At 40.1% G+C, this 26,252-nt stretch overlaps 1 protein-coding gene across 8 annotated transcripts; it reads left to right on the top strand.

Annotated features, from left to right (window-relative positions):
* The first annotated feature begins 6,484 nt into the window (after positions 1-6,484).
* Positions 6,485-20,617, top strand: hmg20a (high mobility group 20A). Of its 8 annotated transcripts, none has more exons than XM_030054124.1 (9): positions 6,485-6,568; positions 9,833-9,922; positions 10,370-10,579; positions 12,553-12,667; positions 14,428-14,465; positions 17,041-17,113; positions 17,427-17,642; positions 19,500-19,632; positions 20,110-20,617. In XM_030054124.1, exons 2-9 carry the CDS (start codon positions 9,857-9,859, stop codon positions 20,111-20,113), a joined length of 855 nt encoding a protein of 284 aa, XP_029909984.1. In that variant the 5' UTR covers positions 6,485-6,568; positions 9,833-9,856; the 3' UTR covers positions 20,114-20,617. The 8 variants fall into 8 exon arrangements, with proteins under 8 accessions (XP_029909984.1, XP_029909983.1, XP_029909982.1 ...); XM_030054123.1 differs by having other exon boundaries at positions 17,038-17,113; XM_030054122.1 differs by having other exon boundaries at positions 12,553-12,685; positions 14,431-14,465.
* The last annotated feature ends 5,635 nt before the right edge of the window (positions 20,618-26,252 follow it).

Raw genomic sequence — 26,252 nt, 5'->3', positions numbered from 1 at the left:
AAAAAATCATCATCATCATCATCATCATCATCATCATCACCATTTTTCCATGGTGCTTTAACAACATGTGGTCCACTTTTCAACTATAACCAGGGTGGACTTTGGGCACCCAAATCAACCTCTCTCCATTTTCCACTCTTATTATTCTAAACCATCAGACCTACCTGTAAATTGTAAACAATCTCCTTGAGCACACAATGATAAAAACAGTATGATCTGATGGCCACAAATGCATACACATATTTTGGTTTTCATTTTAACTTTCCTGACAGTAGCTGGTGCTGCTTGTTAAGCAGTCATGTATTCAAAACATGGTAAAAGATGCACTTTCAGTGTGTTTGTATATCATTATTGGAAGTCCAAATTTAGGAGGAAAAATCATATATCTAATTAATTTACATGTGAACATGTTTACATGTTACCTCCACTCTAAATGGTCAGGGGAACCAGATAGCATCAGTGTCCAGGCTTCTTGTCATGTCATTGCTTAAATAAAATCAAAAATGGTCTGTGTAATTCCAACTGCAGAAAATAAAGGTATGTGAGCTGATAGAGGATGGGCCTGCTCAGAAAGTGCCTGAACCAGCTGAAATTAGTAGGTGGGAGACACAGATGAGCATAATGTTGGCTTTGGGATAATTTAGCTTTACTCAGAGTGATTTCTTAGGCTATGATCACATAGGATACTCTCTTGAACGCTTAAGTGTGTTTTGTTCAGTTCTTTTTGCTGATTAGCACACCTTCACCCAGAGAGCAATAACTAATCAGCGTAGCGCTTGCTGGTACGAAAGCCTCCATGCTCTCTGCCCTCCGTGGCACATGGTTTCCCTTCTCCGATCCAGGCATAACACATGGAGAAGATGATAAAAGTCTTTAGGCTCTGTTCTCCCAAGGAGGATGTCATGTACTTATATCCACCATTTATGAGAGGCCGGTTACTCTCAACATTATTCCCCTTTGTTACTTCAGGATAACTGGTTAATGCTAATAAGATAACTGCATAACAATGAGAATGATGTAACACTCCTTGCGCTCTGATGGTAGCAAACCTCACAGATGTGCTTTGTATCTGAGCAGGTGTAACAAGAGGCACTTGAGCTGCCTAATGTCCCACCATAATTACCATGATACATTAAACATACCAGCTATGCTAATAAGGTCATGAATTAAGCTAATTAATGCATTAATTAGCAGCTATTTCTGTGTCAGCATACATTTTCTCATAATACAACGGTAGTAATATAAATTCCATATCTTGAAGCATTAAGAAATTATAGTTGTTTCAGAAAAAAGGGATCATTAATGTGCAAATTTGTGCAGTAAGCTACAAACCTGTGGTGTCTATATGCAGTTTCGATTGTACTGTTCTTAATTTATGGCATTCTTAAAAAAGTCTCTAGACACAGACCATATGCCCACATAATGTCAATACCATGTACTATGGTTGTGGGGCATAAAATATTCAATTTGACCATGGTCTTGCTCTGCTTGTTCGTGGAAAAGGTAATAATATCATTATAATGTGGCTCTTGGCTCCGAGCATCTCAGGCCATACAGTCTAGTGAGTCTCCTGTCAAGACTTAAAAGGGACTTGCAAGGTTCACTTTGTATTCATAAACATTCAGCATTGATTTTCTGGATGTTAGCATAATCTTCTCCCTACCTCGCTCTATCATCTAGCATTCAGCTAACCTTTAAAGGCCTAATCAATATTCCAAAGAGAAACAAATGGGTAAGTACAATAAAAGAAGATGAAACATGGGGATGGGTGCTTATTTCACTCTGAATTTTCCAAACAGGCACCAATTAGTCAATGACTCAATCAATGAATCAATCAAGCAAACAAGCAATGTTGTACACCCCAAAGTGCTGCACAGACAATAAAAAAAAATATCAGTAATTTAAAAAAGATGACATGAAACACGGAAAACTTCAGTAAGAGAACACATTAAAGTAGGAGAAATCTAAACATGCAAGAGTCAAATCAAATAAAAGCAATATTAAAAAGGTAAGGTTTTAATATATTTCATATTTGCAAAGGTGTTTGCATTGTTTTACCTGTTTGTAAACCCTGGAGCAATAAAAACAACATTCAACTTGAGTTCTGTCAGGAAAAAACTGATAATGTAGATATACCCAAAATTTTGATGGCCAAAACACTGAGTTGATTGACAAGAGATTTAAGCAGAAGTCCTGTTTAAAAAAAAAAAAAAAAAAAAAAAAAACATACATCGCAGAGCTACATCAGCTCATACAGCAGGACTAGAAGTAGTCTTTAGACTACTTCTGATCTATCTCCCCATTTAGAAATGGGGAGATATTCCACCTGCAAGACTATCTGGGGTGAACTCCAGGGGTAAAATGAGCGCTGGCAATCACAGCGCACATAGGGCAAAGGCAAGGAAACACCCTGGACAGGTCGCCAGTCCATCGCAGGTCTGATAACAGAATTCTTTTATTAATTTATTTGTTTATTTGTTTTGGAGAATTTAAGAAGGTTAGCAGATGGGGGATACAGAGATTCACATTTCCATGAGCTTGGATGAATGAAATCTGAAACTATTTAAGGAAAAATCTTGATACTTTGGGGGAATTCGTCATTCGTGGCTTCTGCTGACCATTCATTCATATCAAATTCTTCCACCCCCACCCGCTGACCCTGCCATGGTTATGCAACCTGTCATTCAGCATCACATAGCCTCAGTGCTATACTCAGTGCTATACTATACCCAGTTACACTGAAATTTACAAGCATCCATTCTGCCCTTTCATACAAATGCTCAACACTGCCCCTGATGCCAAAAAGGCTGTATTCCATCTCACTGCTGTCAGTGGCTGCAGTTTGGCTTTCTTAGCTCTGTAGTTCTTGATAGGATGGTATGGCAGATTTATTTACTCCATAACATCATGCTCAGACAGGGGCAACTTATGTGACATTATTGCTCTACATATCCCAAGGTAGAGGGAGGCACTCACTGTGCATGTCACAATGCTGCCACTTCCCAAGCCACAGAGGCCAACAGGCAAGGACACATTACGAACACACACGGAGGGCCAGCAGCTGCAACCGCTTCCTCCACGATGAACTTCTCAGACTGGGACCGGCTGATTCAACGTGACGTGACAGGTGGATAACAGTCCATGCAACAGCTGGCTGCTGTGCTCGAAGGGCCTGCTGGGATCTGAAGAGTCTCCAGTTCAGAGCAGATTGAACCTGGCTCGCTACTGCCAAAGCTTTGTTTACTGTGCCAATGTCCACAATGCAGTGTCCAGCGAATACAAATGGTGAAAAAAAACAAAAAAACAAAAAAAAAAACTGTCTGCCAAGCTAGAGATGCTGCTGCTGCACAGAAAGCTGGACAGTTGGCCTTCATGATTCCTGTGCTCCAAGTTAGCCAATTAGTGATCAGTATGATTCAATGGGCAGTACTACCTGTAATTTAGTTGTGATGGTTTGAAAACCAGCCTGTGAGATATCTGCCATTGATGAATGTTTCTTTGATTTCACCTTAACTTCACATAAAGGTGCATTATGCAAAATTACCATGGTTCGACTCAACTGACAAAAAAGTTGTGTGGAATGTCACTACTGCATTAAGAGGGCAGATCATTCCTCTGACCTGCTTTTGCATAGTTTTCATAGTTTTCAGTGGCTGACACTCAGAGTACAGTAACAGACTGCAATATCCCTGCAATGGACACATGAAAAGAAGTTTTGGTTTGACATTCTAATGCTGCAGTCATTTTAAATCTGAAGTCTATGACTGTGCCAGGGGCTATCCAGGGTAGGTTTGAATGTTGTCATTAGCCTTTTACTTCTCTGTGTGGTTAAAAAGGCAGCCCAAACAGCCATTCCCACTTCATACAGAGAGGTGTAGAACCAATATGCTATCTACCAGAGCAAAATAGATTTGAAGGGCAGATGGTTGCCTTAGTCAAAGCTGTAAATTTATATCTATCATTGTTCAGGGGCAAGGGAGGGGGCATATGTCTGTGGCCGTCATGTGTGTGTGTGTGTGTGTGTGTGTGCTGCAACACCCTCTGAGTTGCGGCTGCTACAAGTGGGTGAACAATTACTTGTATCTAAAGAGTAAGAGTGCCCACACCACCACAAAAGCCAAAGCCCAGGAGGCCCTATGGGACTTTCAAGTTATTTAATAGGATCTTATTTTTCCGCAAAATGTTTAAATTCAGAAATGGAAATGGGTCAAATTTGCAACAACAGTTTCAGTGTCAAGTATGCAAATAATCCATCTGTTAGTCAATGGCAATATAAGCCATATAAGCTCACTCATCAAATTACTTGCTAATTCCATTTTTTTGTCACTTAAGTCTACAGGGTGTTCTCTTCAGATGACCCTCAGCAGTCTCGCAAAGTGCACCTTTAAATGTTAGGTGTCTAATCTGTTTGTGTTACTGTTCCTGTTCATAATGCATCAGTTCAGCTAAAAACACTTGAATGCTGTTAAAGAGCAATGGCCAACACTGAGACATTAGCACTGTATCTTGCATGTCTGAGTCCATTTAGTTGCCCATTAATTGTTTATTTATTTATTTATTTATTTTGACAGAGGACTGGCCATACTTAGACAGCTTGATGTCAGGCTATTTTTCAGTGCAGCTACAATGGAGTTGGATAGCAGAATTTTGCTTCACCTGCTCAAAACAATGGTAAATGTTGGGTGTGAGTGCTTGAAAGAGCAATGGCTTCTCATTTCAACTGTAATTTTGCACAGAAAGAAATCCACTGTAGAGGAAGCGGAGATAGCCTATCAGTTTCTCCACTGACAGTAGCCTCAACAGACCAAGATCCAGTGCAGCCACAAGCATTTTGTGATTTTGATTTAAGGGTTACATCTTCTTTACTCCGCTGGAAAAACTCCCCCTTACTCTTAAAATGCTGCTGCTGTTGCCACTTTTTGTGTGTTGTCAAAAGGTATATTGGGAAATGCAGCAAATCACTGACTGAAGTAGAAGCAGATGCAGGTTGAGGGGAAACTGGGTACACCAAATAGTTATTTGCAACACTTCATCACAAAATAACTTCATGAGTGCACTGAATATCACAAATTGATGCTATATTTAGATGGGTATGTCCTTTAATAATATACACTGGAGTTAGCAGCTCTGGGTTTATTATTTCCTGCTGGCCTGGTTTTTCAGAAAGTTTGGGAGAATGTTGCTCATGTTCATGGTTATTGATTTGCCTGACCGCGATACAGGAATAACACACTCATTTTTAATTTGAGAGACATCCCTTGTTAGCTGCCTTCATTTGGTTTGTAAAGTGATTTCTTTCCCCTGGTGGATTTTTTCCAAATGCTTCATGTGGAAGCTGTTATATGATACAACCTGACTGTAACAAGCTTGATTACTGGGATGGATTAACTGGGGATAATTGTAGTGAGATTGCAATCAAAGTTTCAATTAGAGTGGAGCGAGATAGGTTTCTCCTGCTGAGTTGGGGTGTTCATCTGAGATTTATTTACTTGATTTCTCTCTCTCTCTCTCTCTCTCTCTCTCTCTCTCTCTCTCTCTCTCTCTCTCTCTCTTTATATATCTTATTTATGATATATTTTGAAATCGCTTCAGTGTTACAATAATGACTGTTATTTCACCAAGATTACAATTTCAAAGCTCCCCATCCCTGCTCATAGCACAATGTTTCAGTGTTTGGTTGAATCTGATGACCTTGCCACAGGGCAAAAATGAAATCTGAAACGTTAATGACCTACATTTTGAAACTTGCGACATGTCGCCTATTATTAATTCTCAAAAATGAACCTTGATATTTGGACAAGGGAATGGTCGGTGAAAATGGAGAGCAGATCTCACTGTAGGGAAATGTGTAATACACGTAATGAACGGCAGGGGGAAGCCATACCCCAAAAGCTGATGATGTTGACGTGTCTGATGTTTCCACGAAGAAGACTGCTTTTTGGCACGAATTCACCACACAGAGCTAGCTTGCATAGAATGGCACTTATGACTCGCCTAGAGGAATGACATCAAACTCTCATTGATGTTATAGATCAAATATGTCACCAGAAATAGCCCATACACAATTGTTAAAGCAGCTAAGAGTGTGTTAATGCAATGTATTTATACAATCTCTCCGCTCTGAACTCACTGTAAAGGACGTAAAGTAAGTTTGTAGCCTCATTAGTAGCCTATCTTTACCGCTTGAATTTCAAATGCTGTTAAATTAGCAGAATGTCACTGTAAATTCATATGCCAGCTGTGTTGAACATCAGCTCTCTCTTGTCGCCCTATTTCTGTACATGCTCGATGCTTCTACTTTATTATGAAACAAATCAGGGCCTCCATCAGACAGTTACTAAAAATAAATTTGGTTTGGGGTGTTTGGCTGATTGTCACAGTTTATCTCTCTTCTCTTCTTCTGTGTTTCCTTTCACTCGTTTCTCTATGGCAATAAACACTAAAGCAGAAACATAACGAAATATTCAAACATACATTAAAATAGGGCGAAGGATATAGTCTTTTCTATCCAATGCGATTCTATGGCGTGGCAGCTGTATTGTTTTGATTAGGAGGATCATTTATACAGGTACAGCTAACGTTTACATTGTCTATTTCTTTTAAAGGTTTGCTTCCTTTTAAAGTCATTGCTATATAACGTTAGCTAATAGACATTTCAGATAACGATGTTTCTGCGGTCCCTGTCAAGCCGTTCCCAAATTATTCAAAAGGAAGCATTCACAGCAAAATGACTTGCTAGCAACCCATTGCAGCGAGCAGCTGAATGCTAACTTTAGCTAGCAGCTAATAAGCTATTGGCCGATCAGTCGTTGATTAACATGTTTTTCTTGATTCATCAGTCTTTTGTCTGTGGTTTTGCGATTTTAACTGTTGTCATTATCAGTCACCTAGGCCAAGGTAAAGCTAAGGTTGATTTTAGTATCAACCGCATTTCACTCGTTTCAGCTGTTTACTCTTAACACATGTAGTCCAGCTAGCGCGCTATCAACACTGCCGTGAGCTCGTTACGCTAGTGAACTCTACCAGTAAGCTGGTAGATTGAGGTGCATTTGAGTAAAGATCTGATCAGCGTTAACAGTTCGTACTTTGAACAACTGGACATTAGTAAAGAACGTGTTTCCCACCCAATTCACTGGTCAGTATGGCCACAGTTCTGAATGCAAGGACCACATCACTGACTCAAAATATCGATAATAGCTAGCACCTCGAAATTTTCACCGACCGGGTGTTGATACGTTACTGACAACAGCTGAAAACTGATGTCGGATGCAGTGTACCTTTGGTTTGTAAACTGTAGAAGTATTTATTAGCTTACTTTGGCATTAGGCTTCAAGTAGGCATTTGTGAAATCCAGAACATTTGTGCTGGGAGTCTGTGTGTCGGTCATGCCAGTCAAGCTACATTGGCCGAGCTACAGTCTTCCACTTAAACACACAGAGCTCTGTTATTAGTTACTATACGAGTCTCGAAGTATGAGTCGGGGAGAAATCTATTAACTTTATATTCGCTCTCAAGCTATACTGTATGTGCGGTTAAAAAAAAAAAAACGTGTGTGGTGCATCACTGAAGGATGTAACATAGGTTTTTATCCAGCAGAGGGCACTGCGGCACAGTCTTTTGCCAGGGCCTCAAATTGTTGTGCGAAGGGGAGAAATTAATGCTCCTGGACTCTGTACTCTGCTCCTGTTTCCCCCTACTGGTTCTGGATATATTTTCGCCCATTTTAACCCCTGACATCTCCTCTAGAACTTGGTATCCTGCCCTTGTTCCTGCATATTTTAAAACTCTTGCTTTTTGATTAGGCGTAGTCATAAGGCGTAGGAAACAAATAGGAGTTCCTTCCTTTTTGATGGGAGTAGTCCTGAAGACATGGATGGGGGTTATTATCAGCATTTTCATCTGTGAGAAGCTGATCTCAGGCATCACGAAAATATTTGAAAGGGAAACCCCTGCCTAACCCAGCAGTCTGTTACAGAAGAACTTTTGCCTTCAAGTTTTCTGTCAGAAATGGCTGTTTTTGGTGGAATGGCTAATTCCTCTCTGACATTTCCCACAGTATTTAGTGGCGGATAGGGGGAAACCACATACAGGATACTGAAGCTCACTTCCCATGTAGTCATTTGGAAGAGGTTATAGGTTAAATACACAATGATATTGGTCCTATTCTCAGAGCTCACCTCAGGCTGTTTGCCCATAAGCCCTCTGAGTCAGTATGCCATTAGGCTTTGTCATGCTTGCCTTGTTGAATGTCATTTAATTATAGCAGGCATGCTCTCAATTTAATATTTTATTAAAATTCTATTAGGCTGGTTTCAAGAGTGAGCACATACTAATGCCATCACATAGATGAGCAAGAATTTTACACCAGCTTACAGTTCTCTTTTTGTAAAATTAAACTTTGGTACAATGTGGGGTATTATGGTTATCTGGGTGTTATGAATCCACATGGTGGTGAAATATCCTCCTTAGTTGTTCCATAGCTGCTCCAGAATACTACGTTTTTATCTCTCCATTTAGTTCCATAGCACAGCATAACAGCTCTCAAAATAACACTTTTATCACATCAGCTGATGTGGACAAAGTGTATTATGCCAATGTAAAATAAAAAACAAGTCCTGGTTCCCATTTTTTGTGTACAGTTTTACAGTTATTTGTGAAAGTCCTGTCAGGTTGTTTCTTCCTGGTGCAAAGTTACTATCTGGAAGTTGACTGCAGAAGCTACCTCCCAGATCTACTCTCCAGTTCAAACATGAAAAAAAGAAAATAGCTGTTTAATTTCCTCAAAAAATGGGCACTGGGATTTTTTTGCTTTTTATACTGGCATAATCGCATAGTCACCAGTCTGACCAGAAAGGGGTCTCCTCTCTCTGTGGTCCTTCTCAACATTTCTTCCATTTTTCCCTGTTCAGCTGTTTTTTGGGGGGAGTTTTTTCTTGCCCGTATTAAGTAAGGGGTGTCATCCTGAAGCTCGTTGAGACTGTAAACAGTGATATTGGGCTGCAAATAAACCTGAACTTGAACTTAAATGGAGACCTATACAGCATTGTGGATTAGCAGCTCAGGAGAGCAAGGAACAACCAGTGAGGATATTCACCACTATATGAACTCCTATATGACCAGATAACTATACAGCCCAACACCCAGTTTTGCTTTAACTTTTAGACTCAGTGAAATTTGCACTTACTTGTTCTGTACAGATCAGCGAGACCCCCACTTCAGCTGTACTTTCAATGTCTGGAGAACAGAGTATTTTGTTTCCACTAAGCTCTTTGCCTGAGGGTGCCCTCTTATCTGCAGTTACGAGGCAGTCATCACAATGCCACAGTGCCACTTACTCCAGTTGAAATCAGGCTTTGTACACTTTTCAGATTAGTCTATGAGGAGCGAGAGCGCTTTTTTCCCCTTTTTTTTTGTGATTGCAGCAAGACATTTTCTATTAGAGGAAATGGTGACTGGCTAAAGGAGGTTTTGAGCCAAGGCTGGGAGGAGCTTGAATGAGAGGCAGAAAAGGCAGTGCTGCTGTGTGAGAGCTGAGAAGGAGAAGTCTGCTCTCTATTTCCTGGCTGAGCAGCATCCCAAGTGACAATGCTGCCATTTCTCAGTCTAACTCTTAACTCCAAATGCTCAATCCACCTTCATCTGGGAGCACCGTGTGACCCCATTTTGTGCATCAGGCTGTCCCATATAACACAGACCTCTACCCAGTCACTGTCCCTTTCAAGTTATATGGAGGTCTATAACTGAGCCTTTAATGTGCAGTGTGGGAGTTTAGCTCTGGCTGTACTCGTTGAAGATGGTTCATATTCTAACTGCTGCTCTTGGTTTCCTCCAGCTGTGTCCTGTAGGCTCAGCAGTCATGGATGAGCAGACAGGCTCTCCTGGAGCCAACACAGACAACAGCAGCCAGAGAAATGGAGAAGAGGTGAGAGGTGAACTTCACAAAAATACAGACGCCAAAAGTTACATTTCTCACTTTTTCTAAGTTGGGCTCTAAGAATGTAATGTCAGCGGATTGTGTGGTATTGTGATTAATATCATGGGAATACCTTGTCATTAAACTTTTGTCTGTTTTTCAGCACTAGACACTTCAAATATTGTGATGGGAAAAGTTGGGAAAAGCCAGTTACAAGTTGCAGTCACTAAAAAACTGCTTCGCTATTGTTGGCTTTCCTCAACTATCTACAGATTAGCAAGATTAGCAGTCAATTTTTTGGGTAGATTCTTTTCCCTTATAAAATGGAATTTTACTGATAAACAAGAACAACAGACTAGCTAAGGTTAAGTGATTTCTCGTGGTTTTCAGCCCCATTTCTGCCTAGAACTAGCCTGTGGTTTCTTGAATCCTGAAAACATCGCTTGATTTCTATAGAAGTCCCGACGTGGCAGCTGGACCAAGGGGAGGAAGAGGAAGAAGCCAGTGAAGGACAGCAATGCACCCAAGGCCCCCCTGACGGGCTACGTTCGCTTCATGAACGACAGGCGAGAGCAACTACGTGCTGAGCGCCCGGATGTCCCCTTCCCAGAGATCACTAGGATGCTGGGCAACGAGTGGAGCAAGCTGCCCGCTGAGGAGAAGCAGGTCAGAGCGGAAGTTACAGCGAGGATGATTGAGCCAGATAACACTGAAAAACACCTGTTTTTCCCCCCCAAGGTTTTCAATCTGAATCTGTAAAACATCATTATTAGGTTGGAGAATGTCAGCCAGTCATATGCAGGCTATTCATGACTGCTAATGTTTAGGGAAGTCGGAAGGTGACCCTGTAAGTGTAAATTCTGTGTTGATTTTAACTTAACCTTCTCCAGGCTTTTAAAATAGACTTGACCATTAACCTTTAGCAATAAGTAATAGGCTTGCGTCATCGTTTGTACAGTAGCATAGTCCGGTTGATAAATCATAGCATCAGCGATTGACGATGCTACGATTCCTAGCCAATGCTAATGGCTAGGAATCGTACGGCATTGAACTGCATCGGCAGCTAAACTGGAACTGACTCCACCATACAATATAAAGCATAATGAAAATGAACAGTGCACATCTTGTATTGTTTTCCAGCTGAATTCCAGTTTTGTAATTAAGCTTTTGTACTTGTAAGTTACTCTAGGTTTCTCTATAAGATTTGTCTTAAAGACACTGTGTTAGAGTGTCTGCAAAAAGCTTAAAATGTATTGTAAATATTCATTAGTACAGAAATGGCAAAGTCAATCAGTTTTCCAAAATTACACTCAAACCTCAAGAGGCCCTGTTGCCAGAAATGCAGTGGGAGGAAATAAACAGGCCAGAGACATAATGGCTTGCACCAGAAACTCTAATGGTTTTCAGTTATCATAATGGTACATTTTTATTTTTTTGTAATTTTGGTCGTCTGTAATTGTCTCTCCTGCCCCTAGGGAGCAAATTGATTCATTGCAACATGCCAGCAGTCAGACACAGGCTATCCCCAAACAAATATTATACATTATCTAAAACTAACAGATAGCCTACATCTAGCTAATTTTTAATGGGCACAAGCCCTGTGCCAGAGAAAGCCTTAAGCATTCATGGGACCCTACAGACCCCAAAACACTGATTTCTTTCTCATTATGTTTGGCTGACATACCTTTATACCGATCATATGGTACTGACACAAGCATGGCAGAATGAGTGAGTTCAGTGCCACTCATTTAAGGATGACATTGCAATTACATAATGAAAACAAATAATGATACACAGTCAGGGGATCATGGTTTTGAAGAAATGTTTCTGGAATCTGAAATGAAATTGAAATTATTAATTGATCCTGCTGTTGTTGCTTTAACCAGGGAACATTAGGAGCGACACCCGTTTCAAAATATGCTAGTCCTGGGATAAATAGATGCATGATAATTGTCTGCTGAGTTTCTTTGATCACTTTTTACATGACATTTTATCTTTACAATACATAAAAGAACCCATAAGAAACAATGTGTCTCTTATAACACTATATTCTGGGCAGTTGTTGGCAAATATTTGTTCAGATTAAAGCTTGTTGCACTTATTTTGTTTTTTGGTTGCTTTTGCTGTATTTTATAGTACATTTTTGACAAACAGCATTTTAGTAATATCCAAAATACCTTTGATCTTCTTTCACAAATTAATTAAACATAATGTCAGCCTCACTGTCAGTTAGCAAAATACCTCATGCATATGTCATGGAATATTTACATCAAACTTGTAACAGCAGTTTTCTGACTTTTCACACACCGATGATTTGAGGAGTCTAGACAGGCGCTGCATTTTATTAGGTTGAAAAGTGTGTTAGAGGAGGGATGACGTTGCCTTTTTCCTTACTACATGGTCATCTTACAGAGGTGAAGCCAGGACAGGGCTGCCAGGATCCTGGGACAAGTGTTTTGACAGCTTTGTTAGCTTTTCTTCTGTTTCCTAAATTAATTACATTACATTGCAGGATGTTTTCTTTTTCACTTGTTAAGTGTTTAATCAATGCATGTTATTAGTAGAGTAAACTATAGATTTTTGGCTACTGACAAAACTACTCTCCTAGTGCAGCTCACCTTTGTGTCTTGTCTCTCCAGCGCTACTTGGACGAGGCAGAGCGAGATAAGGAGCGCTACATGCGGGAGCTGGAGAAGTACCAGAAAACAGAGGCATACAAACATTTCACCAGGAAGGTCCAGGAGAAGCAGAAAGGCAAGAGGCACAGGGGAGGTGAGATGTGATCGGGAGCACAAGAAGCAGCAGGTTGGCAAATGTGGTGGGAAGCTGAATGCTGCTAAAATTGGCTGTTGGTGTGATGATTCTGGCCACAACCATTGTCCCTGTCTGTCTCTCTACCTGTCCATCTATGAGGTTTCTCATCCTCTGCTAGAATAATGGATATTGGCACCCGGGTCCAGCAGTTTAAATATAAACTTGATTGGCTCACCACAGCACCACCACCAGGCCAACAGGACCCTAAACTTCACATTTGATATGGACACAGCTGGCTCAAATTTGATGAATCGTTGATCTTAAGCAGGGGTGTCAAACTCGTGCCATGGAGGGCCAAGAGGCTGCAGGTTTTCATTCCAACCAAAAACTCCACCAGGTGATTTCACTGATCACCCTACCTCCAAACAGAGAGGCGGGACTAATCAGTGAAATCACCTGGTGGAGTTGTTGGTTGGAATGAAAACCTGCAGCCTCTTGGCCCTCCATGGCACGAGTTTGACACCTGTGATCTTAAGCATCAAGCAATTATATCTTAGACACTGCACATCACACATACAAAAAATGATTAATTAATTAAAAAAATACACCCGGAGCAACTTGCACCGACATGATGGTCAGTGATAATTTATTCTACTCTACAAGCCACTTTGTCAGGTAACCAGCCATCATTTTGAGGTCCTGCTGTAAAAATCTCTTTGAAATCTAAATTAGTGAAGTGTGCTATGTGTTTGTGATGAATCAGCTATTGTGTTTGGGGGTACCTGGGGGTTATCCTGGAGGTTGGCTGACCACCATGCTGAGCGATGGCTGGTTCAGTCCCTTGTACTGACAGGGACAGAAGGTTAGGTGTCCTGGGTGAGGTCACCATGTGCGCAGTATGTGAACTATCCTTGTTAAAAGGACCAGCCATCACAACTTGGCAATTTTAACCAGAAGACTTATTACAGTGACAGTCACTTGGTTGTCATATGATTGCATTGTCCCTGTAAAAATAAATCGTATATAAGTGGACTTGTGTTGGGAAGGTCACTGGTTGAAATCCCTGGGCTAGCTGGGAAGATGTAGTTTGGGCAAATGAATGAGTTCTCCTGTCCTTCAACAATTACCCCCAAGGTGACCATGAGAAATACACCAAACCCCAAAACAAGCTGCTTGGGCTGGCCAAAATTAGAGGTTTGTGGTTGTACTGGGCAGCTGTTTAATTTCAGTTGTTGTAGCTGGATGAGTGTGTAACAGGATGTTGGTGGAAAAAGAATGAATGAAAAGAGTATCATTTTGGATAAATGAAGGTGCTGTATAGCTCGGTGGGTACTGCACAGCACTGCTAAGGTTAGGGATTCAATTTGAACTTGGGATTCAGATCCTAAAAATATTTACACTTGTGATTCTTGGCTCACACAACACACATTATGCAAGTTTTCTGTTCTTATTCTGTTGCTGTGGATACATCTCAGTTGAAATTAGTTCAGAAACATCAATGAGCTGCATCCCTGCTTTGGCAAAAACATAAAGCTGCACTAGTCCAACAGGCCATCGATAAGATTTATCAAACAGCTTCACTGAACTAGGTTCTGTGCCTCCTTTCAGTTGGTCCACACTATTTCCTTTAACAGAATATAGAAAGGGTTTTTTTGTTTGAAATTCCTCTATCAATTCAAGATGTAGTGATGGCATGCTGTGGAAGGGGAAAACATGAATCATCTCCTGTAATCTGTCTGTATTCTTTACTTCTGCTGCAGAAGGTGGGCACCAGGTAGCCAACGAGGCCCTCCATGAGGTGAGTTAACTGTACCCTACACTGTCAGATTCAGACTTACTTTCTTCACATCATGAAATAGCCAATTAAAAGTTGAACTTCTGTGCTAACTATCAAAAATGTAGCTGTCAGACTAACTATCAAAATATAAATGTATTTGCAAAAGAGTACTTGTCGAAGGAAAAGCACAAGTCATCTTTTCATCTTCACTTAAATCACCAAATTCAATAGGTGTACCTGAGTTTGTTTTGGTGACAGGCATGCAGAGGCATATCAGCTACTCTCGTAGCAGAATGATCTTACATGAAGTGTAAGGAAACAGTGACAGACATGTGGTAGACAACTAAGCTATTGTAAGCCTCATTGGAATGGGATAAATTTCCCAATGACATTTGAGTTTTAATTACCAAGATGGGGGTGTCTGTAATTTGATGTCCCAGCTGGGAGTGTCTACCTGAAGCTGTCAGTACTCACCCATGTCAGCAGCTTGTAGGAACAATCTCTCCTCACTATTTTTTTTTTTTAAACTAAAAATAAATTTAAAAAATGTGGCTTACAGTGGTTAAAACCTTTGGGAAAACATCTGGGCCCATATTCACAAAGCATCTTGTCTTACTACTTAGAGTACTCTTAAAGGCCCCATGCTGTACACTTTTCCAGGGTTTTATCTTAACTGTTGATATCCCTGCAAGATGTATTTGTGGTTTTCAGTACCTGTGGACCGCTAAATATAGTTTTACAGCTTCTCTCTCTTGCCTTTCTCCCGGAGCTCTGGCAGCACGGTTCCTTTAGCCAATCAGAATAGAGAATCAGCATCTCTCCACTGATTGGCTGATTGAGTGACATATAGTCGGGCCAATCCCAGGCAAGTTACTGAAACCTACGCTGCTAAACAGTGCTAACCGGTAAACAGGAATTATCATCTTATATAGATCTATAAGGTTGTCATGGCTACCGCTGAGCGTGCTGTTGTACGACTGTACATGTTTGAGCCCAACTCAGATCCCGAATCACAAACGGCAGGAGACACCAAACCACCTCAAATACGTTTATTACAGGATGTTTTAGAATGGTAAGTTGTGTTTGTTAAATATGTTGTAACGTTAACAAGCAAATGTCACAGTATGGAGTAACGCTAATCAAAATAATAATAATGTGTGGTAAAAGGTAATGTGTTTTTGCAAAAATGAATGTGAAAACTCCATTGTCTTAGTTTTAGTTCACTATAATAAACCTGGCACACGCTGATGGGTTATTTATACCCCCCAACATTCCGTAGCTATGTGCAGCGAGGCAGCAAAACGTACAGTATGAGTGCAGCTGTTGTTAAAGTATGGTGAGTCCAACTGTCAGTGTACCATGAAGTTGTTTTACTCATTGGGTGAGACATGGGCATGAGTGGCCTATAAATTTAAAACACAAACTGAGCAAAAAAAATACTTAAACAATTAATTAACGGCCCTGTCAGAATTGCTGTTGGTATATAAACAGTGTTTTTGTGGCATCAGTGGGTGTAATTTATGTTCATTTAGAATTGTGTCATGGCCTTCCACGTTGTAAACACACAAAAAGTTAAGTTAAAGGTAAAAATTGCTTACTTTTCAGAACAGATTACATCTCTGACCCAAAGTAGTCCAAATAGATTTATATGGTTCTTGCAGGAATATGGCAACGGATATATGACACATTTTTGTAATTGTGTTATTGGAAATAATAAAGATGTCCTCAGATTATTTGTGAAAATATTCAGTCACCAAGACAGGTAATGGTTGGTTTTGAGTTTAAATATTTGTCTTTCACATCAAAAACTATGCTGTCGAACCAGTGCAAAAAATAGCAGATATTCATAATTTGGCAAAACTGAGTGTGTGTAACCTTGGTAATAGTTTGTTTTTGCATTTTTATCAGCCAAGAACCCAGATCTGTTGTCTTTGCCTTCCTCTCACTCTACAGTTAAGGGCTCATTGTTGCAGCACTAAAGTTGGATTAATCCGCTTTGGCACTATGTTTGTGTTGGTGATCCAAGCTCTTGGCTCTTGCTAAGGGTGTAATTCATTTTTATTAAGTTGAGCACGATAATTAAGGGGTTTCTGTTGTAATTCTTTCTGCATACTCTTAACAGAGTAGGGTTACAGTCAAGGTGACTTTATTGGAATTAGTATTCCTGTAGGAGCACCAGTGTTTCCCCTTGAGATTCCAGTGGGTGCACTATTCAGCAAATGGTTGCATCACTGTGTGTGTAGAAGTAGGCCAGGATCATACAATCTTGCACAGCAGGGAATATTTCAGTGTGCTCCATCATAAAAATTGCAGACAGTATCAACTGTATCGACACCTATATCATCAGCTGTTGTTGTGAAACACTGTCCCAGGGCCTTTGATATTCTACCAGGAGTTTTGATCCAGTTGCTTTTTAATCATTTTACGTCATTTCTTATATTTTCTATAACTCTGCTGCAGTCCTCCTAAAATCATTTCCCCTCAGTCCCACCCACAGTCCAACTAGATAAATCATTACCTCTCCTAGGCAGCCTGAGGCTCAAATGTTTTCACACTTCCCTTATCTCCCTCCTCTCTCTCTGACTGTCATTAGAAGGACACGGAAGGAAAGGACAGATCTGTGTTTGACATCCCCATCTTCACTGAGGAGTTTCTCAACCACAGTAAAGGTAACGAGTTTGAACCTCCAACTACCTTATTCAGAAACTAGAACTTCATATGTAGTGACTTTTGAAGTGTTTCTAAACATATTCCTCTGGCACCTTGAGTGAACTTTGTTTTATAGTGCTCCAGCCTCCCAAAATAGTCCCCCCGTCCACTAAACTCGGTGATGCCTCAAACACGGGATTGGAGTGCACCTCTCTGAAACAAGTTAAAAATTAATGATGGCACTAACTGCTATCTCTTTTCACATCATGTCTATGGACTTATCTGATCAACTGTTGTTTTTGTTTGTGTTTGTGTGCGTGTATTCCCCAATAGCACGTGAGGCTGAAATGCGGCAGCTGCGCAAGACCAACATGGAGTACGAGGAGCGCAATGCGGCGCTGCAGAAGCATGTGGAGAGCATGCGCGGGGCAGTAGAACGTCTGGAAGGCGACGTGATGCAGGAGAGGGGACGCAATGGGCTCCTGCACCAGCACCTGGAGACCCTGCGCCAGGCCCTCACCTCCAGCTTCTCCTCCATACCTCTGCCAGGTGAGACCAGCGTGTAGCAGATGGCCATAGATGCATTCAGCTGCAAGCACAAAGAACAACCACAACACAAAGTGACTGTGAAGCAGAGAAATTACTTACAACATTCCCAGATCTGATCAAAACATGTTGGCCTTTTAATGATCTAGATAACAATAAATGATAACAATAACAATAAATGCTTTTAAATATTTACTTTCACATTGTTTCATTTCCTGATATTTGGAGTGTCTGGATCACCCTCTTTTTGGAAATATTCTGCAGTCCTTTTTTCTAGCACCACCTGACACATTTTTGATCTTCGTTCAATCATACAGAGCAACCAGTCACCTTTTTTTCTGGATGCCCAGATCTTTCTTCTAACCTTAACCCATGCCAAATTTAACCATATCCAACCAGTTTAAAAGTATTGGTGTAAAGCATTTGGCAAAACCTATAGACCAAGACTTCAAGCGAGCTTGAAGATACTGGACAGGCAAGGGAAGTAATAGTACACTGTTCACATGTTTAAAAATCTAGTTGAGAGAAAACAGCCAACTGGGTGAAATAAATGCACTTGTTCTTCATGCAGTGTTACCTGCTCAGAAAACTTTATTGGGTGATAATATAGCAACTAGCAGTCATTCCCCACTTGTTTTTAAAAGGAATAAGATTTAAGACTTCAGAAACTAGCCTTGATTGCTCATTAAGATAGCAATACTTTAGGCATTTTCGGATAAGAAGTAGCCAGCTCATGCATTACAGCTATGAAGACTCAGGCCATTTGTTCCGGAGAGCTTTTCACAAAAAACAGTTTTGATTCAGATTTTGAAAGATTCACTGAACACAAATGTGTCACTGAAAACAAAAAACAAACTACTTGGGTTTGATTTATGACAGGTTGTCTTTATGACTCTGGGTATCAGGCTGTAAATTTTGGGAAACCTGCTGATCCTGATCTATACGTATTTCAACCTGGTATTGATCTTAGGTCTTATACCAGTATAATTAACTGTCCATCACAGCCTGGTACACACACACACACACACACGCACACAAACACTGAACCAAGCTGAAGGGTCACACTGTTACTTACCTGGTGTTACCAAGCAGCAGGTGTGTTGATACATGCACACAGAAGCCAGAATCTCTCTCACCTAGTCCACATATGAGAGACTGATTCCGTGAATCTAGTGAATCACACTGGGAGTTATTATTCATTTCACCAACTCATTCATCTAAATTTGGCATGCATACACTATATACCATTGGTTCACATAAGTGTGACTATGAAACATAAATGAAGAATGAAGGAGACCTTGCCACAGGGAAACCATGGGGCAGTTCCTGTCTGGGATGTAATGTTAATAAATTAATGGACAGCTAACTTCAGAGGTTCTTCAACTTGTAAACAGGGATACCTCTGTGAGTTCACAGAGCACATAATGTCTGGCTCTCGCTATAATTGTGTCATCTCTATCAATTAATTAGCCTCTTTCAAAGTAATTTGGGAGGGAAATTGAGGGCTTCATACACCAAGAGCTGCACCTGCTCAGTTTTATTTATTTAATTTGTAGATTTTACTTTTCAGAACCAGCATGGCTGTTAGTGGTGTAGAAGGTGAAAAATACATCCTTTTCATCCTCATTTTAAATAACTTGTCAAATCTGGAGGAAAACGGGAATATCTTATCAGCGGCTGCAATCAGCAACCTGGAATGAATGGTTAATGAATTCATGGTATATCATGAATTCAAAGTATTTTCAGCCTACTGACATGGTTTATTGCATCATACTGTGGTCTTGAACATTTTGCAGCCAAACAAAACATCAGTAGGTGTGAGAAATGTCAGGTGCTTACATCCCTCTTGTTGTCCTGTAGGCAGTGGAGAGACGCCCACTCTTGAATCCATTGACTCCTATATGAAGAAGCTCCACAGTATCATTGTCAGTAACCCCCACGAGCATGAGAGCCTCATCAACACCGTGAGAGATGTGGTCAACCGTTTAGACAGGTAACAGCTTTCCTACTTGGAAACAGAAATAACTGCTTGAGCATGTTGCAGCTGAATTTGTTAATAAAATAGGTAGAGATTTGTTGATGATTTTGATGAGGACATACTCCCACTTGTTTACAATGCAAAGAAGCTTGTTTCCAGAATTCTTTGTATAAATCGTGTCATTTTCTTGCTGCTAATGGGCTTGATCTGCCTTTAATCAACATTCTTTCAACATATTTATACTTGTTTCCAGTACAGTTTCCTTTGTTTCATGATTTTGTGGGAAGGAATAAGTGGGATTATTTTATTCCACTGGCAGATTTATTGACTTGCTTTAAGAAAAACAAGATTTTGAGACTGAAGATGAGACTCAATCTAGTAAAATGGAATGATTTTTGCAGTGTAGGCCATTCATTTTGATTATTGAATTATTTATTTAATTTTTTCAGCTGAAAGCCTGACCTTACTGTTTTTTTCCTCTGTCTTTGCTAGATAATTTGACCAAGTTCCACTGATTTGATGAGCTGAGATTCACTCTGATCTCAAGAAATCGCCGTCCCCGAAGCTGACACCTCTGTCCATGTTGGTGACCCTTCTGGTCACTGTCTCATCCCATTTGATTTTAAAGCAACAATTACTATTCTGGTAAGGTGGTGTAGTGTCTCAGATTAATTTATTGCTTTATTCATTTTTAAAAGTCTGTTAACACTTTGTTAATATAGTTGTAGTTTGTTGCTACCTTGAAAGACCTCATCACTCGTGGCTTCTGCTCACTGTTGATTCAAATGCTTTCTCTCTATTTAGACCTCTTAAGTATTTTGTGTCTGATGTAAAGAAATTTGCCAGTGTCATTTGTATTTCAACATATTCAGGCAAAATTGTTCAGTGAAGTTATTCATGCATTGTTGAGGAAAAAGTGATGTACTTTCTTGTTTTGTTTTTTGTTTTGTTCTATTTTTTTTTTAAAGTGTGTTTTCAATAAACATTTTACATGATACCATATCAGCATCCAGTCTGCTGGAATAAATTCTTAAAAAGCTTAGGATCCATTTGCATAGTAACGAGAAATGTGAGATGTTAACATTTGTATGATATCAGAAAATATGTGAGGGAGCAAGTTTTTCATGGACCAAAACAAAGAGATTAGAAGTCTGCCTTTTCACTGTAAAATCTGCTTTGGTGTGTGGTTTAAGTAGAAAGGAAACAATGGTGGCTGCTTCTTGCTGCTTCACCAAAAATATTCAGCCTAGTGTCAAATCAAAGTACAGTAGCTTTCAATGCCCCAGATTTCTTTATAGCTGTGTCAGATAATTCAAAACAACCCACCAAGTGTGAATTATATCCACAGCTAAAGTGAAAAAAGAAATGTCTATTTTGGTGTGTCAGAAAATATGGCATAATGCAGTGTTATTAATAAAGCAGTCAGTTTTCTTAATCTGCAGCAAAAGGCAGCATCTTCAGCTTGAGTGATGTTTTAACGGTGGGTTGAGCAGTTTGCTTCAGATAACCTGGTTTTGAAGCCAGTTTGCACTATCAGTTAGAAACACAGAACGTTGCTAATCTGCTGTAAAACCATCAGTGTTTGGAATTATGCTCGGTCAGCATCTAATCTCCAGTCATTGTGTTAGAGCAGTGACTCGAGATTAATTGTAATTTGTTGGAATGTGTTGAAAAATATCTTTACTGTCGGTGTCTGACGAGCCACGTGGCCTTGGTGAACAGTGCCTTACTGTATGGTGTTTTGGGAATTTTCCTTACTAGTCATTTTTCCAGCTCCCAAGAAAACAGTTGCTGAACGAACAGCTTGGCTGTGCATATTGCTGCCATAATCCAATCAAGTAAATAAGATTTGAATGAGTCACTTAAAATGGAATGTGTCTGCTCTCATTTTTGATCAGGACCTTGCCATTCACACCGAGTACAAACCATTACTTACAGTACTATTTGTTTTGGACATTTACTGAATGATTTTATGATCCCTTCCTGTTTCAATCACTGATGCCCATTTCCTCTCTGCCGGTTGAGACTTCCTGTCCACAATCACCATGTGTGTCGCTGTATTATGGTCAACAGTTTCCTTAACAGATGTCCCTGTTCCCATAGCAACACTCCCAACAGTTTGCCCCTATACATGTTAGTCTGTAGTTACACTGATGGTGATTTGCTGTCTCATGATTTACACAGAAGCTTTGTTCTGCGGTGCTCAGATGTAAGGGGAAGCCATACTTCTTTGGTTTACTGCAGACATGCTGTCAAACCTCAGCACTTAAAGAGTAACTAAACCCCAAACCCAAATCTCTGCTGGTCAAACGTTGTGTGCCTTTGGTGGCAGGTGACATCACCACCTTCTGTAGGATACCCTATGGTTGAGAACATCACCTACCGCTATAGACCAGGCACCCTACTTTTCACCATTAGAGGTCAGGCTTACACAGATTTGAGTTTGGGGTTTAGTTACTCTTTAAATTACATCACAACCAATCTTGGACCTACACTGCTTTATTTGTACACCTGGCTGAAAATATTAAAGGGTGCTCCTACACATCTGAAAAATATGGTTATTTACAAGTGCTGTTGACAATTTACAAGCGAATAGGAGAAAAATGCAAAACATTGTGAGACAGTCTTGGAATTCAAAATATCCAAATATGACCAGAGGACTTGGTGTGCCACCATGTGATGGTCTGAAATAATGTGAAAAGTAATTTTTTGTGTCTAAAAACTCAGATCTGAAATGAAAAATGTCTATGACAGTGGCTCTCAACCTCTTTGGCGTCCAAGAACCCCAAACTGATACAAATCATGCCATGGACCCATATATGATAAGATATAGTCAGTCAGGGATCCCCATCAGATAAAATTTTGTCATTAACATAACTGTCTATACTGTAGATTAACAGTGAAGAATGGGAAACCCATGAACAGAATAGTCAATGTTATATATTTTCTCATTTGACTAACCTCTAGTCAGTGAAATAACTGTGAAATTAAAATATTTACCATTTTTTGGGGGACCCCCGGGAACCCTCTCAAGGAATCATGGTTCAAGACCCCAAGTTGCGAACCTTTGGTCTAGAATACCTATCCTAGCTGTTGGTAGACATTCTTGGGACATGGACCACATTTAATGGAGCTCACGGGCCTCATCTGAGTTGTTTACTCTTCCATTTCTGGAATCATCTTTCTCATGCAGACCCTTCTGACCATGCTCCATCCATGCAGGAGACCACAGCTCATTTGTACAATGAGCTTAGCTACAGCCTTTTGCCTTTGATGTGAGTCTATAGCTGTGAAAAAAGAGCAAGTCAGGGGAAAAGAGGATAAATAGCATTGGAAGCTGTGCTGCATACTTTGTTATGATGTATCATCTCAAATTCAGGTCAAGGTGTCCCCTCACCTCTTTGTATTCTGCCATTAAGTGAGACAGAAATGTCATAAGATTTTAAGAGAGGACTGCATTGTTAAGACAAAGAAGCAGTGTGGCTGCACACTAGTCCTCATAATTTCCCCCCTCATGCCCTTGTTGAACTACATCATCACGCCCACACACCCAGTCATTGTCCTCACATATACAAACACTCTTAACCCCCCTCCACCTCCCACCCCTTTCCTAATAAGGCCATGTCTGCAGCCTTGGCCAGTTTCCTGCCGGTGAAGCAGTGGGTTGACATTAGGATAGGAGAGCCAGCTCAAGCCGAGAGCCACAGATCCTGGACCGGAGGAAGGAGGGAGTGACTCAGAGAGGATGAGTCAAGCGTCATGTGCTGAACTTGCTCTCAACAGGCTCACATCCTGAATGGTCTGTTAGCTTAATAACACATATTATGGCCAATATGAGCCACCCTCTATTAAATAGATTTGGAGATTTGTCAAAATACAGGAAGTTATGGCCTTATCCGGTCTAGATGTGCCATTACATGCCTTAGATTAGAAAATCTTTCTTAGCATCTACAGGTAGAAGTTCCAGTGATGTTTTTGCTCCATTCATGCTGATTTATATTTGTTTATGTTTGCTGCTGTGTTTAGAGTTTTTAATTTCTCTTTCTTTAAATCATGGTAAATGAACTCTAGCCCACTGCTAAAGAAAATAAATAAAGTGCTTGGTCACAAAACACTTGGTAACAAGTAAAGTATTAAAGTTACAGTGATCCTGAGTTACTTTTGAAAGCCATGACTTACAGTAGACTTAAATTTTAACCCTTTTTTAGACAATAACTACGATCAAATTGGAAAAGGATCACAGCACAATCTGGATTTACTTTTCAAATGTATCACAGGTTACTGGGACAGGTTATGGTGATGTACATTTTGTGAGTAAAACATTTGTTGAAAATGTAATTTATTATGGTTACCATATTTGCAGTCAGATTACTGTAATACTTTCAAATGCAATCTGAAAGTGCTTATATTCCCCAAGAGAGAGGACAGAGATCAGAGGTCAGATATAGAGCATCATCCTTTAGCCAGGATGTGAGCAGTGTCCTGCTCAAGGACACATCAGCAGAGCAGATGCTTGCTGTAACAGGGGCTTGAACTCAGACCTTCCTGCTGAAGGATGGTCTCTCCACCCTCTACACACCCTGCTGCTCTAGTGGCAGCTGCCCACCATGTCTACAGGAAATGTCCTTGTAGTTGTTAAAGGGATGTTATATCTTCTTTAATTCTAAATGCAATGGTTGTGAGATTCTTTGGCACACAATCAGAGCAGCAGAACAGCTTTAATAATAATAATTTAAAAAAAAAAAAAGTGAGAGAAACAAGTGTGAGTTATGTCTATGGACATGGTCTTTTTTTTTTTCGTAAGTATGAGGCTCTCCAGTGATTTTTTTTTTTCTGTGTTAGCTTCCTGTACTTCCCGAACACAGCAGAGGTGCATTATATTATTCATGAGAATTCGTTCATTTGTTTCCATGGTCAGGTAGAATTGTCCTTAATTTCAGCCATGTTGCTGATTTGAGTCAGTTCAAACTTCATTACGTCTCTGTTCCAGCCAGGCCTGACTCATGCCTTCCCCTCTCTCTCTCTCTCTCTCTCTCTCTCTCTCTCTCTCTCTCTCTCTGTTTCAGATTTTGGAGAATGAGCCCCAGCTGTGAGGCATATTAGTGTTTATGATGATGTGCACATTTCTGATAATAATTCAAGATGTGATGAAACGTACGAGGTGATGCTTCATGATTTGCCATCGCTGTATGTTGCTTGCTTGAATTAGCATCCATTTGTAGTTTCAGTTAGACTGACTGTGATGCCAAGAATGTTTTTGATGATGCGCCTCCCAATAGCAGATTTAATAAGACATGCAACTTATGTAAAGCTATCAGTATTTGATCTCTTCATAAGATGAATATACCTCACATTCATTAACAAATGTTATTACTAAGTAATCATAATGTTGCAGCCACAACAATTGCTTCTTTCTCAAAACTCTAGGCAGTTTGACTTGGAGTTTCTGTCTCTGAGTATTTTGGGAAAAGCTGTGACACATTTGGTTATAGCATTCCCCTCTTGTGGGGACCAAGAACAACAGCAGACACAAAGAGGGCAAGGTGTGAAAAGATGTGGCTCATATCAATATTTGATGTGTATTTACTTTACATTCCCTTATTTCAGAAAGGTTTACTCAGAAAAATATATATATATTAAAAAATAATTGCAATCAAATTTGGCCATCACATTGCTGTCACTGCAAAGGCTCATTTCAGATGTTTCTGAAACCTATGCAATTTATCCCAAACTAGAAACCATTTCAGTCTATGAATGCACTTGCAAGAAAATGTGGAAATGAAGATCATTTCAGTGAAAAAGTTATGATCTTTCCATATTGCAGTCAAGACTCTATTTGCAAAACACTGCATTAAAATATTCAAGTGTTGTTTTCAGCTCTTTTGACTCTTGGCTTTGTGAATCTCTCCTATCTTAACAGTTTAAACAGTGAGAGGAGAGATTTTTGCAATAAACCCCACAGTGCATGATACATCAGATAGACTTCTAAAAACCTGAACTACTTCTAAATTAGCTTAGCCTCCTCTCATTTATCTTCATCACTTGCTCCCTGCTTGTCGTATCATTCGTCCTGCAGCAATGTGATAATCTATAAACACAAGTAGGTTCCAGAAAGTTCTTGTCCCATTTTGCTTACAGATGAGGGATGCAAGCAAATTGTTAAAAGCAAAGAAATACATAAAAAAAAATACAACAACCTCTCCCAATCTTGTTTATCCAGCCAAAGAAGGAGAGAATCTCTCTCAAAAAAAAAAAAAAAAAAAAAAAGTAAAAAGGGAGAAGACGAGTGATTCTGGTGCTTTTGTGCTCCATCTCCCCTGGCCCTGGAAAATCCTTGGCCCCAGTGCCTGGGACTGGGACAGAGGAGGAAACAATGCTTGGAATGTGTAAAAAACTTGAGTCATTCCCACATGTCAACTCCTGGCTCAGCTCCTCCTCCTCCTAGACCAATGATGCCTTCATGTTCTCCCCGTAAGCTCTTGTCTGCATAGTGTCATAGCTCCTTGGAAGCTCTTGTGTCTTTTTTCTCCATTCTTATATCCATGTTAAAAGTTACATATTTTCCATTATTCTCGGTTGTAGAAGATATAAAAGGCCCCCCTTAATGAAGGTTGTTTTTTGTGACTTGTTTTAAC

This window comes from Myripristis murdjan, chromosome 6 (assembly GCF_902150065.1).
Source record: "Myripristis murdjan chromosome 6, fMyrMur1.1, whole genome shotgun sequence".
Lineage (NCBI taxonomy): Eukaryota > Metazoa > Chordata > Actinopteri > Holocentriformes > Holocentridae > Myripristis > Myripristis murdjan.
The sequence above is the reverse complement of the archived record's forward strand: the minus strand, read 5'-3'. Positions and strand labels throughout refer to the sequence as shown.